This window comes from Micromys minutus (genome assembly GCF_963924665.1).
Source record: "Micromys minutus genome assembly, chromosome: 24".
NCBI lineage: Eukaryota > Metazoa > Chordata > Mammalia > Rodentia > Muridae > Micromys > Micromys minutus.
Genome location: NC_137959.1, coordinates 4,496,166 through 4,509,999, shown reverse-complemented (window position 1 = coordinate 4,509,999; position 13,834 = coordinate 4,496,166). Strand labels below are relative to the sequence as shown.

The window sequence follows — 13,834 nt, the reverse complement described above, 5'->3', positions numbered from 1 at the left end:
GTTAATAAGAGAATTATTACGAAGGAAGGCAAAGATCTCTTCAGAAGGAACACGAGTCTCTGCACTTTGACCAGAAGAAAACACCACCGTTAAATCATTTTTTTGTCATAAAGGATAACAAAAGCCACAGCAAGAATCGTCTCTTCGTGAACGTTTTTCTATCTTAAGCTGTATGTGTGCACCCCTACCCAAGAGAAATGGCTCTCCGGGACTCTGCCTGTACTGGCTTCCGGAATGAGCATGCGCAGAGAAGGTCCCCGCACAGACTCCAGGAGGACCCCTGCTGGGGGTGACTCAGCCACTTGGCAGAGGGCAGGCTACCTCTCAGGTAGGTCTGTGATGCCAGCACGTACACAGATGAGCATAGGGTCCACAGGGTTTAATTACACACGCGGATCGTACCCTTCTTTGACATGAATAAGCTAAAGGAGAAAGGTTAACATGCCGGTGAGAAGAAAAACCGCTACGGAATGAGAATGGTCTTGTCTTATTGAGAAAATAAGGATTCTGCTCTCCCTCCCGACGGTCTCTGTAGTAACAGGCGGGGGTGGGGGGGCTGAGGCGGGATAGGACTAGACCCAGGCCCCACTGGCGCCTCAAAGGATGTCCTCTGAGAAAGAAGCCCTGTCGTGTATTGAGGTATGATGACCCCACATCTAACACATCTAACTCAGCGCGGACACCATAGCAAAGCGTTTGCCTATGGCTCGTGTTTGAACTGTTGTTGACAGTTTGTTGGACATAAGAAGACATCTGTGGTCAAATATTCCAGGAACATAAAGAAAACAGCGTGCAAGAGGGCACACGTCCTACAAGCACACGTCGTATTTTGTTCCCATAATAAGATCTGGAGCCGCCACCCAACCATTACCCATCAACCCCTACCTCTACCGTGGAACTCTATCCCATCTTTCAGGACCCAGACTGCAGTCTGTCCCAGTTCAGAGACGGCCAAACAGAAAAGGCATCCAGCGTGAAGGTGTAGCCTGTGAAATTCCTTGTAAAGGGCTTGCCTGGCTTCTGGGAATGCCAGCCAATACAAATTTCCGTGGCTTTATTAACATATGCAGCTATGCAAGAGGGAAATGATAATAAAACAAGAGCCTCTTTGAATCCGGACTTTCTGAATCCAGACTTCAGTGTGGGAGGCAGGAGGAAGCCTCTTAAGAAAGCACAAAGGGTGGCCGGAGGGACAAGGGCTAAAAGGGGGAAAAGGAGGTGCAGGGGTAAAGGCCCTGGGGGCTTGGGCTTCAGAGCTCCCCTATCAGGGTGGGGTGCAACAGGCAGAGACAGCCATTCGGGTGCAGGAGTCTAAGAATTTGTAAGGCGTAAGCAGAATTACAAAACAGCAGAAGGGCTCTTCTGGCAAGAGGCTGAATGAACAGACTGTGTACGCAGGGAGGCCCTCTCTCCTTGTAGCTGAGAGGAGCCAGCCTTCCAGGGCTGCCGACAGCGGCTTCTCACTCAGCCCTGCTTAAATGGACAGAGAACGACCGCACTGTGTGTCCACCGAGCTCAAGACCGCCAGCCTCCAAGAAACTGCATCTGCACAGAAACACACTGGTTGTCCCATTAAAGTAGCTTGTTCCTTATTTAAATAAAATATAGATATGATAATCCATGCAGCTCCTCTTTTACTATTAAAAGCATAATCTTATTTAGATTAGTTACCAGTTTATGCACTATGTGAGTACATCTGCACAAACACACACACACACACATACATATACACATACATATGCACATACATATACACACATACACACATACACACACATACATACACACACATACATACACACACATACATACATACATACATACATACATATGCACATACATAAACACACATACATACACACACATACATACATACACACACATACATACATACATACATACATATGCACATACATAAACATACATACACACACACATACATACATACACACACACATACATACATACATACATATGCACATACATAAACACACATACATACACACACATACATACATACACACACACATACATACATACATACATATGAAGGTAGAGTCAAGAACTGGACATGGCCCTGCTGCGACTTGATGGAATGGTACCCTCCCTTTCTCTGAAGACAGGAGAGAGGGCAGTTGGGAGGGGGAGAGAGGTTGTAAGGATGGAACCGGGAAAAGAAGAGGGAGGGCTGAGATGGAGATGTAAAGAGAATAATTGAATGAATGAATGAAAAAGCAGACATGGCAGGGAGCATTGCGTCCTGGGTGTTAGTTACACGCATACCACTGGACACACCCATTATAAACCACTTATAAAGCTGACTTGCAAAAATGCTTGGTCATCACCCTAGGTACAAAAAACTTAAAAACTAAAAAAAAAGGGGGGGGGGCAACTCAGCCAGATAGGCATAATTCAAAGCAGGTCTCAGAGGCTTAAATTAAATGACACTTTGCTCATATAAGTGAAAATGAGCTTTCTTTAGTGTTAACAAATCAGCACATCCTTAATTTTTAGAATTACAGAGAATATAATGGTGTTCATAAGCAACAAAAGGAACAAAACCTGAACGGACTCCATCCAATGCAACTCTCTGCATTGCAAATCCTGAAAACCCAGCAGAATAAAAAGAAAATAATGCAGCGTTTATCCCTCCAATGTGGATTATGTACATGATATGAGAAGCTTTAATGAGCCAATTCTTTTTTTTTTAAGGTAACCCACGTAAAACTGGACAAAGAACTAGAATAGATGTTTCTTCAAAGACGTTCACATATTAAGAAGCATGTGGAGTGAAATGCCACCCTTCACTGGGGTCCACAAATCTAAAGCACGGTGAAATTGCTCCTCGGTTGTCATGGTGGTGGTTCTGATAAAAAGGATGCTAACGAGTTTCCGGAAGGATATGTAGAAACTGAAAGCCCGTGAATTACTACAAGGGATGCTGAAAGATGTTGCTGCCTTAGAAAAACATTCTTAGCAGTTCTTTAAAATGTTAAAGGGAGTTTCCATTCAACCGACCAATTACCAGTTCCTAGGGATGTACCTGAGAAGATTAAAACTGGAAATCCACACAGAAACCTGAACAGGAGAACAAACCATGGCATTAAAAGACAAAGAAAATACAATGTGTCCATATGACGGTTGGCATTCAGCCATAAAAAAAAAGCCCACAGGGTTGATACTGAGGAGATAGGCCAACAGGTAAACCACCATCAAGCATGGCAGTTCAACTCTTGGGCTCACTTGGTTGAGAGAGACAACTCCCACAAGTTGTCTTCTGACCTGCACAGCAGTGATCCCCACTCCCAAAGTAAAGAGCGTGCTATTTAACAGGAAGCATCGATGGCACAACATAAACGAGGGACCACGGAAGCATGCTGCACAGTCAGACATAAAGGACCACACACAAAGAGTTAACAATAACCACAGATTAGTCAGTGGGGCCTGAGGCAGTGGAGGTGGGGACGGTGACTGCTGGCCAGTCACTGAGCCTCAGAGAGCCACTTGTCTCCACCCCATCCCCCCAGTGCTTGGATACCAGGTGCACCCCACAACACCCTGCTGTTCATCACTCTCATCACCCCACACCTCACACCTCACGGGAGCAGCCACATCCCCTGGCCGAAAACATGGGATCCTTCTGCATCTTGTCTCTGTCTCCAGAGAGAAAATCTGGCTCAATAAAAATCTTTTTTTTTTAATTGAGATAGCATTAAAACAAAAAAAGTCTGGAACCTCTGTAAAGCACACCCTGAGGTCTGTACATCTGTATACATCCAGTAAACTTTCCGCATGTTCAGAAAGACACAGATAAAAGCAGTTTCCAGTTTTAGTCTGATTGTGCCGCTGTTGCCTTTATACCATCAAACATGTCAGCAGCGTGAGTTTGAGAACGTGGGAAGTAGAAAGAATGAATAAAACAAATAGATGAAATGCCTTTCTATTAATAGCTCCAAATTACTTAACAGTAGTTTTACATTTACTTACTTATCTTGTGTGGGGGGAGTGGGTGTCTCTGCCATGGTGCATGTGTAGGGGTCAGAGGTCAACCTGTGGCTCTCTCCTTCCGGCCTGCAGCTGCCTGGCAGGGAGCACAAGCTGTCTTTCTCAGCACCTGGCCAGCCCAGCCCTTCCCACTGTGCACATCTGTGAATGTCTCCTCAACCTTAGCGTTTGCAGGCAGGTAGAAGCATACGAGCTATGAAGATTTAGGTTTAAAATGTTGCAGGACTGGCTGAGGGGCTGCATGCCTCTAATCCCAGCACTAAGTAGACAGAGGAAGATGGATCTCCATAAGTTCAAGGCCAGTCTGGTCCACACAGTGAACCAGGACAGCCAGGGCTATGTAGGGAGACTGTCTCAAGAAAACAAATCTATTTTTAAATGTTTTAAAGGTTTCCCATCTTCTGTACTACTCGGTTTAGCAACTTGTAAGTCTGATGAAGGCAAGTTTTGTGAGGATAAAATGAAGAATAATTGTCTTCCTTCCAGATTATTGCTGGTACCCCACACTATGTTCTAGCTTGTACCTTACAACCTCCAACACCCCTGTCTTGAAGGCTGATCCCCAAGTGGGACAGCTGGGATGGGGCAGCATAGGCAGGTGGGAACCAGAGGAAGGCTTCAGGTCACTAGAAGTGTGCCCTCCAAGGTGACTATGGGAACCTGGGCTCTTCTTCCTCCCTTTTGCTTCTGATGACACTGTCAGGACACTCCCACCACAGGCCCCACGCAATGGGACTGATCACTCATTGACCAGAACCTCCAACTCTGAGCCAAAATAAACTTTTTCCTTTGTGAGCTGATTCTGACATACATGTGTTAGAGTGGAGAAGAGCTGGCTAGGCACAGACATGCTGCTTAACGTGTGCTGCCTGTAAATATAGCGTGCTCATGCACGAAAATCTCAGAAAGACCAAAGGCTAAATGAAAGTTTACAAGAAAGATATCACCCCTTTCCCAAGGAAAAAATAGCAGAAGAGAAAATAGTTTCCAGCCTCAAAATTAATTTTGCTGAAATTTCTCATTTCTCTTAAGACATTCTTCAGAACAGAAAAGTCTACAACATGGTGTTTGATGCTGTTTGGGGAGGTGTAGGGAGACTTTTCCTAAAAACATGTCCAGAAATAATTCAGAAATTGAACTGCACTGGACACTAAGCAACTGGGTGGCTCACGAGCAGGACAATCTTGATCTGTCACATAGAGATGCCCTTCCTCGAAAATGATGGTTTTAAGTAGTTATTTCATAATAAATTAAAGGACTCAGCATGGAAGAATTGGTTCTTTTTCTAAAGGAAGTGAGGCCATTCAGCAGAACTTTGTTTTCCATCAGCATCAACCTTCAGCATCCTTTCAGATGGCCCAAACTCACTCATCCCTCGCCCACCTCCCCGCGCACAAGACTAAAAAGGGCCGCTTGGAAGACTTCTCAAAAGACAGGCTGCTGGCCTCACCAGCGAAACCCAGAGAAGACGCTGGAATCCGAGTCTCCCATGTTCCACCAAGCCTCTACCAGAAAGGAGAGGAAACCAGTAAAGACCTCAGCACATTTACAATCGGCTGGGATGCACAGTTGGTCTGGAGTGTTGTGCACGGTGCTGTACCTTCTTGGTTTCTGTCCTTTCTTGTCCTGTTACCCAAAGGCTCATTTCTGACATTCTCTTGCCTCCCGGAAGTCTACAGCAGACATGTCTGCCAGCAGGCCCTTCCTTACCTCTAGACACACAAGTGTCCACTGCTGTGTGTCACAGATATCTAGCTGTCTCCTCGTAGTGGGTTGCTTTCTTTATGGTGATCAATTTACTAGGTCCAGCTGTCAGAACTCACTTTCATAATTAACAACTGGGAAGGGAATCTGAACCACATCAAAGAAGAGAACTCAGAGTCTCCCCACACAGAGGCCATGGAAGGTTTAACTCATGTGTGTGTCCCCCGAGAAAGCTAAGTGTCCAGTTGAAAGCATCCACTCTATGCAGGTTTCTCCCCACGGAAACATCTTAGGTGAAATGTGCCTGGGCCCTGGGCCAATCATTCAGCCTCACAGAGTGGACATGAGACACTTTAAACATGGAAACAACGAACAACCCAAAGTATTGATCAGTTTCTTCTTGTTGACTCACTGAAAACCTATGTCAGGAAATTAGTCAGAAAAGAGAGAAAGACAATCCGCTTTCTTAGCTATTCTTCAGGTCAAAACGGAAACAAAGAAACGCATCTCCCATGCACTGTTGTTACTGTGATACTGTCATCTTCCTCCCTAGTCTGAGGGTGTCCTATGTGCTGTCAGTTACTTCAGTCAACCGTGTTCCCAAAATAGTAAATAGTAATTCCACAACAAACTATTTATAGATGTGAACAACTTGTATTACAATACACTGTTGTAGCCTTTAATGCCAGCCCTCTAGAGGCAGAGGGAGAGACAGACAGATCTCTGTGAATTACAGGCCAGCCTGGGCTACACAGAGTTCCAGGCCAGCCAGGGCTATAGAGTAAGACCTGGTCTCAAAAAACAACAAAGGAAATTTCTGTATTTGCTAATCTTACTTGTAGAATCATAAATTAAACATTATCATTGCTAGAATATATGGGGGAGGGTTCCTTTCTAGGGTTCAGTGCTGTTTCGGGCATTCACTGGAGGTCTCTGACTGAATATCTCCCTATAGCTAGGAAGAGATGGCTGTAGTTTTCCACACAGGTTCTTTCTGACCAGAAGACTTTGCAGAAAACGACACTGTAAACGGGATTGTACAGGTGTGAAGGCTTGAGGACACAGGACTGCCTAGAACAGCACCCTAGCCATGTAGTGGCTCTGGGAAATGAATACTCTCATCTGTGAGAGACCTGAAGGCTTGGAGAAGTAAGTCTCTTACTTGAGTATCTTTCAGGGCTTGAGTCTTCAAACTGTGAAAATGATATCTTGACAGTGGAAAACTTAAAGCTTCTTCCTAGCATCCTTTTGGCAAGAGCCTTTGTCTAATAATAATGAGAAACATTGACGCTCACCTTTTTGCTCTGTCTTGTGACAGGGCCTCACCACACAGCCCAGGCTGGACCTCAAACTCACAACCCTACCTCAGCCTTCCTCTTACTGGAATTATAGGTATGTTCCTCTCCACAGGGCTTAATGTCCACTTCACTCCTAAGGAAGGGAAAGCCCGTCTTACCTCATGGCTTTGGAATGAAAAGACATTTGTTTTTAACCCACTCACCTTACTTAGGCCTTAAAAAAAAACACAGTGCACCTGACCACAGTGTGTGAGGGCATTGCAGTGCTTTGGTCCCTGAATGCACTTCGTCAATTGTTTTTTCTCCACTGGGTGGGCAGAGGCTACATTTAGATAACCAGAAAATCTGTCATCGCATGGGCATGTGACTTACTGTAATATTCCACTAGGAAACTCTAGCCTTAAACTCCGTCTTGCCACAACTTTGTTGGTAATTATTTCAAGGGCGACCACACCTGCTCATGAAATTAAGGAAAATAGTATTAGCTGGGCAGTGGAGGGGCACGCCTTTAATTCCAGCACTCGGGAGGCAGAGGCAGGTGGATGTCTGAGTTCAAGGACGGCCTGTTCTACAGAGCCATGTTCAGAGACAGCCATGGCTATACAGAGAAACCCTGTCTGAGAAAACAGAGACAAGAGTAAAACCTAAAACAAAAAGCAATAAAAAGAATATCAAAGCACTCAAAGAATAAAGTCTAAAACACTACTGAAGAGAGCCCAAACATCCAGGAATTCCTGATGCACCTATCCTTGACCCAAGTCTCGCCTAGACACAGTGTTTTTCAAGATGAAAAGAAAACAGTCGCCAGTCTTTGTGCAATTTGATTCCCACATTATGAAGGACGATGGCTGCCCTTCAGAAATGGGACCATGGGGGTGTTCGTTACTGAACCCACTGCATTATACTTGGCAGAAGTCAACTCACACACTTGCAATCCTGAAATGTTCACAGCAGCATTTCATTGGGAGGGGTGGTGTCTCATTTTCTAGAAAATAATTTCCCATTTCAGTTCTCAAATCATAGCACCCGAAAAGGGATGCTAAAGGTAGCATGCTTGCCTTAAAGAAACATCTGTCCAGAAATCTCGTTCACTGCTCTCGTAACCTCTCGGCGTGGTACCAGCCTTCTCTGTTCTCTATACCAGCCTGTAGCAGCTACACAGTAAGTTCTATAATGGCAATATCACTGGGCAGACTCTACCTACCATCAGGGAGGACGCAGGAATTAATGGGAATTAAGTCACTGTATGGGAAGAGCTTCCTCTGGGAGAATAAGCAACATCAGCAGAAGGTTGACTACATTGCTGAGATGTTTTGGTGCAGGAGGGAGACGCGATACATTAAATTATATTGGCTCAAATACGACTGATCTAGCTAGACCTCCATCAGGGTAAGATACACCACTACATCGTCACCGCAAAGTCCGGGCAAATGCAGTTACAGTAAGACAAGCATGCTTTCTCACCGCAAACCATGTTGCCCTCTTTTCCAGTGTGCTTTGAATTAACATCAAAGACAAGAATTCTTAACCCCACCAAATGGCAGATATGGGAATTTCAACTGTTCTGATATGCTAACTCCATGTAAATCACTATTCATTTCTTACCTTCCAACCTACTAGTCAACCAGAAACACTGTCAGGATTGCAGATGAGATTACAGATCACAGAGGCGTCCCGCTAAGACAGTTCTTGCTTTCATCCCCGAAGCACAGCAAGTTCCCAACGAAAACCAGCTTTTGATTCACATTAGCATTTCAAACATAGTTCCTAAAAATTACCTTCAGGAGTCAGTGAACTGAGTACAGCTATGACTTGGCAGGTATGATTACCCATATAGCTTTGTCTCATGTTCTGAAAGTCATACCCCGCCACCAAAAAGACACTAAACTTTCTGTCTGTTGCAGAGGACCAGGTAGAAACTTTAACCGAAAATTCAAATCACACTAGCTTTCATTTACAACACATTTTTTATATCTAATAATTTGAGATAATGTAGACTTTAGTGGCACCATCCATTCATCTTGGGAACAGGATTATTGGCAACTCCATTAGGAAGTGCTCTATTTTTACACTTACCTGCTCATTTCTACTTTGTTGGTAATTATTTTGCCACCTCAGCTTCCCACAGGGCACGGAAAAACTATTTTAATGATCTGTAAAGACTATAGTATAAATGCGCAGAAGACATGGGACCCTCTCAGAAGAGAAGATATTCTGACCCGTTACAATAAATCCTGTGGATGTTATTAAAGTCATGGTCTTGGTCATCTCTGGTGCGGTAATGTTTTCAAACCATTTCTAATAATATTCAGAAAGAGAAGTCCTTATCTAGATTGGTACAGAACAAAAAGAAGCTAACGTATGCGCACATCTAACACAGGAAGTACAGTATCTAGCTAGGTACGGCAAGGACAGATAAAACGAATAAATTCATGCATATAACACAGGAACTGAAGCCAAGCTACCTAATCATTCCTTAAATTCACCTTTTTCACGCTGTCGTCACCGCCAGGTTAATTATAAGCCATGCAAGAAACGGTCCAGTTGGCTTGGAAGTGAAATGAGCAAAACGTAAGTATTTTTAAATATATTGGATACCTGAGAGTTTCATGAGAAGTTCTGAGGCAGCCTTGGCTGACATGTCCCGCCTTAAAACATTCCCCTTGCCTTCCTGGGGTGTAAGTGGGTCCTCGGAGATGTTAGGGGTCGCCACTTCCGGTTCCGGGCTGAACACATAGCTGGAGCGAGGCAAAGGCATGCTTAGGGACTCCTCTTCCTTGGGCTCCTCCTTCACTTTAAAATTAAGATTCACAGGCTCCTTCTGGTTTGCAGCTAAAAAAAAAATAAGAATAAGAAGGAAGAAGAGAAAGAAAGGGATATATATATATTCATTTCTCCTCTATCTTGCTCCCACACTTCACCTTAAGAGCCAGAGGGGTCACAAAGAAAAGCTAGGCCCTGAGCACACAGTGCACCCCATGAGCCTTGGCCTCTCTTGGTGCTAGCTTCAGTATATATAAAACCTGGAGTGTTTTAAGAAGTGCTGTCTTTTCAAAGCATCTTTTCTCCATGGTTTCTCTAAACCATCTTTCCTGGGTATATGCTGTTGCCTCTCTGGCCTCTTAGCACATTTCCCAGCTAATTCTATCATTAAACAACGACTCGTGAAATTATTCTGCTGCCAAATGTTGAAATAAAACCAAGAGCAAGCTGCAGTATCTAACCCTAAACCCCTGGGGTGGGTGGAAAGGCGATAATGGAGAATCTGCCAAAAAGAAAAGCAGGACTAGAGATGCACTATTCTCTCATACCAGCGGACACTACCGACACAAACAGTGGTCATATGCTTCGTATTGTCACCACACAACCTTATGCCTTCAGCCTAGGTCACCTTCACATACAAAATGGGCTTTTGTTTTTGTTTTGTTTAAGAAAAAATCTTTTTTGAACAATTTTTTAATTTGTACAAAAGTTGCAAGGATAGTTCTAAAAGCGTCCTTGTAGACTTTCCTGGAATTCCCTAAGGGTAATATCTTATCTATATCTAATCACCATATATTTGTTAGAACTAAGAAATCCATGTGGCTATGACCCAAACTCCAAATTTGTCCATTAATGTTCTTTTTAAAATTTTTATGAAGCCACGGGCAGCCATGGGAGATTATGGTCAACACAGAGTTAACCAGAGTGTCATGGGATGGCTTCTATGAGCTGGTTACTCTGTGCCAGGCCTTCCCGGAGGCACACCTCACAGAAAAGGACACAGGTCAGAAGCAGTTCACCCTCCACACCATCCCTCCTGTGCTACACAGGATGTGTTTGGGTTTCGTTTATTTTTATCCCCAACCTGTATTCTTAGTAGCTCTTCTTAGAAAGAGCATAGCCCATTCTATCTTAACAAACTAGAACAAGAAAATTAGCCCCCGACACAAACACCCACAGTGCCTTTTTCCACCTCTAACGATGCTCACGGCAGAACATCTGTTTGAAGGGCATAGTATATTTGCAAAGTGGACCCAGGAGGGCTAGAGGAACATCTCCAGGTCACAATTCCACCTATGCAGAGCTGGGACTAGAACTGATGCCCCTGTGTATCTGACATCTTTCACCACAGTGCTTCTCCACCTGGGGCCTCATGTTGTAACAAAATCAAGCTTTTGAGCCTTAGTTCAAATACCACTTGCTCAGTAAGGTCTACACTGACCGTCCTGTTTAAGATGGCGAGCCTCACCTTGCTGTGCTTCCTGCCTTCCCTGCGTTCCTGTAATCTTTTTATTCCCTCAAATATGAACACTTACCGCTCAGTAAAACAGTGTTAAAGACAGGATTGCTCTCCTCCCCAATCCCTGTGAACACTGAAGCTTCAACTTTCCAATGTGAGTTTATTTGCATTAGAGCTTTAAGGGGACACAAGTTAGCTCAATGAAGCATGAACGTAGGGTCATAATCCAATGTCAGTGGTTCTAAGAACTATTTGACTCCTTCTCTACTTATAAAGAGAAACACTAGAGATGTCTCTACACAGGGGAAAGGTCAAGTTAGGACACAGAAAAGAAGCCATCTACAAACTGAACAGAGAGGTCTCAGGAAAAATCAAACCTACTGACAACTTGACATTGGGCTTCTAGCCACCAAAACCATAAGAAAAAAAAAGATCTGTGGGGTAAGACTCCCAGACTACAGTGCTTTGTTATGGTGGCCTTAACAGATGAATCAAGTATTATATAATGTGTGTCGACGTATGAAAGCTGTGAATAAACTGTTCTCCTGACTCCAGGGTCAGCTTCACGAAAACACTGACCTGTTTTTAAAGTTGATGTACGTCAAGAGCACAGAACAGTGCCTGGCACACTTCAGGTCCCATTCAGATTCAGCCTTATCTGTACTCACTGTAAACATGTCTGCTCTAAAGCAGCAGCATTGATAGCTAATAACCTCATGCCGACAAAAGCGAAGAACCTGGCTTTCCTATCAAAAGCCACCCCGAGAGCTTTCCCTGGATGTATCATCAGGGTAAGGCTAGGATGACAGAGCTAACTAAAGCCCAAAGCTTTGCTGCCTGCCTGGACCATGGGCCTACTGGGATACCTTGAAGACCCATGTGGATTCTAGCATCCCTAATGGGCAACCTAACGCTTTGTGGACACTGATATCAAAATCTAAAGCAAAGGAAGCAGTGACAGTCTCTGGAGCGCCTCGCAGGTGTGTGCTCCCTTCCTCATCCCAGGTCCTGCTCACTGCTGACTCACTGGCTGCTTCTCCATTCCCAACGCCCTCCTGGGAGGTTCCAGGTGGCATCTTAGCACCCGCCTTTTCCCCACAACTTCCTTCCAGAACGTTCATAAAACCTCCCCCAGTGGATCCTCCTCAGTCACAACATGGTTTTTTCCTGTGTGTCTCCCTATCCTTTCAGGAGGGTAATTCAAAGTGGATGGTTACACACTTGAGAATTTCTTCCTCGAGGTGCCTTTTATTTACAAATACATTTAACCTTTAAAGATGAGATTAGGAAATGTAAAATATTGAGGAAAATCCCGACCTCAGAGAGGGCAAACACTGAGTGGATAATGGTGAAACACATGAGTGCCTTCTCAGGAGGGTTGGTCTATAGACTTGAAGGAGGAGGGGGAGGAGGAGGAGGAGGAGGAGGAGGAGGTCGGGGGAAGAGGAGGAGGAGGAAGAGAAGGAAGAGGAGATAAAGAAGAAGAGGAGGAGAAGGAAGAGGAGGAGAAAGATGAGAAGGAAGAGGAAAGGGGAGAAGTAGGAGGAGAAGGAGAGGGAAGAGAAGGAAGAGGAGGAAGAGGGAGAAGGAGGAAAAGGGGGAGGAGGAGAAAAAGAAGAAGAGTAGGAGTAGGAGAAGGAGAAAGATGAGAAGGAAGAGGAAAAGGGAGAAGTAGAAGGAGAAGGAAGAGGAGAGGAGGAAAAGGAGGAGGAGGGGGAGGAAGAGGGAGAAGGAGGCGAAGAAGAAGGAGAAGAAAAAAAAATAACCTAGCATTGTCAGTGAAACCAGACTACATGGGCCTTCAACAAGACCGTTGGAAATCTTCAGGCCAGCTCCGAACTGCTGTCACATAAGCTTATGTGGCACTACCAACCAGGGTTTCATTCTGACAGGATCAAGAATATAGTATTGCAGTGTGTGGAGGAGGCATAAGTGTAGCTAAAGATATAACAGAAAACCAGTGGAAGATACTTGTCTCAAAGTTTCATTTCCTAGGTATTTGGGCTTAAAGAGAAGATGTGATAATAAAAGTTGGCAGGCTGATTTTCTTTCTATCAGTGATCAGACATGTGTTCACTGAGACTAGTATACAAAGCCAGTGTTTTATAACTAATATGACCCAATAATTGTCATCTTTCAAGGGATGCTACTTTAAAAAGACAGAGAAAAGTAAATTAAAGATGGTTTCCTTGGCAGGCCCCGGACAATATCATTAAAAGAGAAGCAAAGATCTGTGAGTTACTGTGCTGTCTACTTAACCACTACATACAAAGGCCAGTGCAGACAAAGATCTGCGAGTTACTGTGCTGTCTACTTAACTACTACATACAAAGGCCAGTGCACACATGGAGCTCAGACCACAAAGGCTTTCAGAGCACTTGCCCTGACTTCTGTTCTTGACGTTGGAAGAGGCTCAACTCCTCTAACACTCATCTCACTAATCTCGAGGCTTGCCTTTCATTAGTTATTCCAGATACTTTAGGAGCCATTCGTGTTCTAAAATGGCGTACAGCTGCAAGTCTGTATACTTGATAGAATGGGCAGTTGTTTAAAGGTGTTGGCAGTTTCTACGAGTGTGACCTACCAACTCAAGATAAAGACAAAT

General features: G+C 44.3%; 1 protein-coding gene across 1 annotated transcript in view; it reads right to left on the bottom strand.

The window, feature by feature from the left end:
• ZNF827 (zinc finger protein 827) overlaps positions 1–13,834 on the bottom strand; it is a 152,554-nt gene that overhangs the window by 80,476 nt on the left and 58,244 nt on the right. The window contains exon 5 of the mRNA XM_080937496.1: positions 9,606–9,839. Coding sequence (XP_080793622.1) covers positions 9,606–9,839 — 234 coding nt within the window. The remainder of the gene's footprint in view (positions 1–9,605; positions 9,840–13,834) is intronic.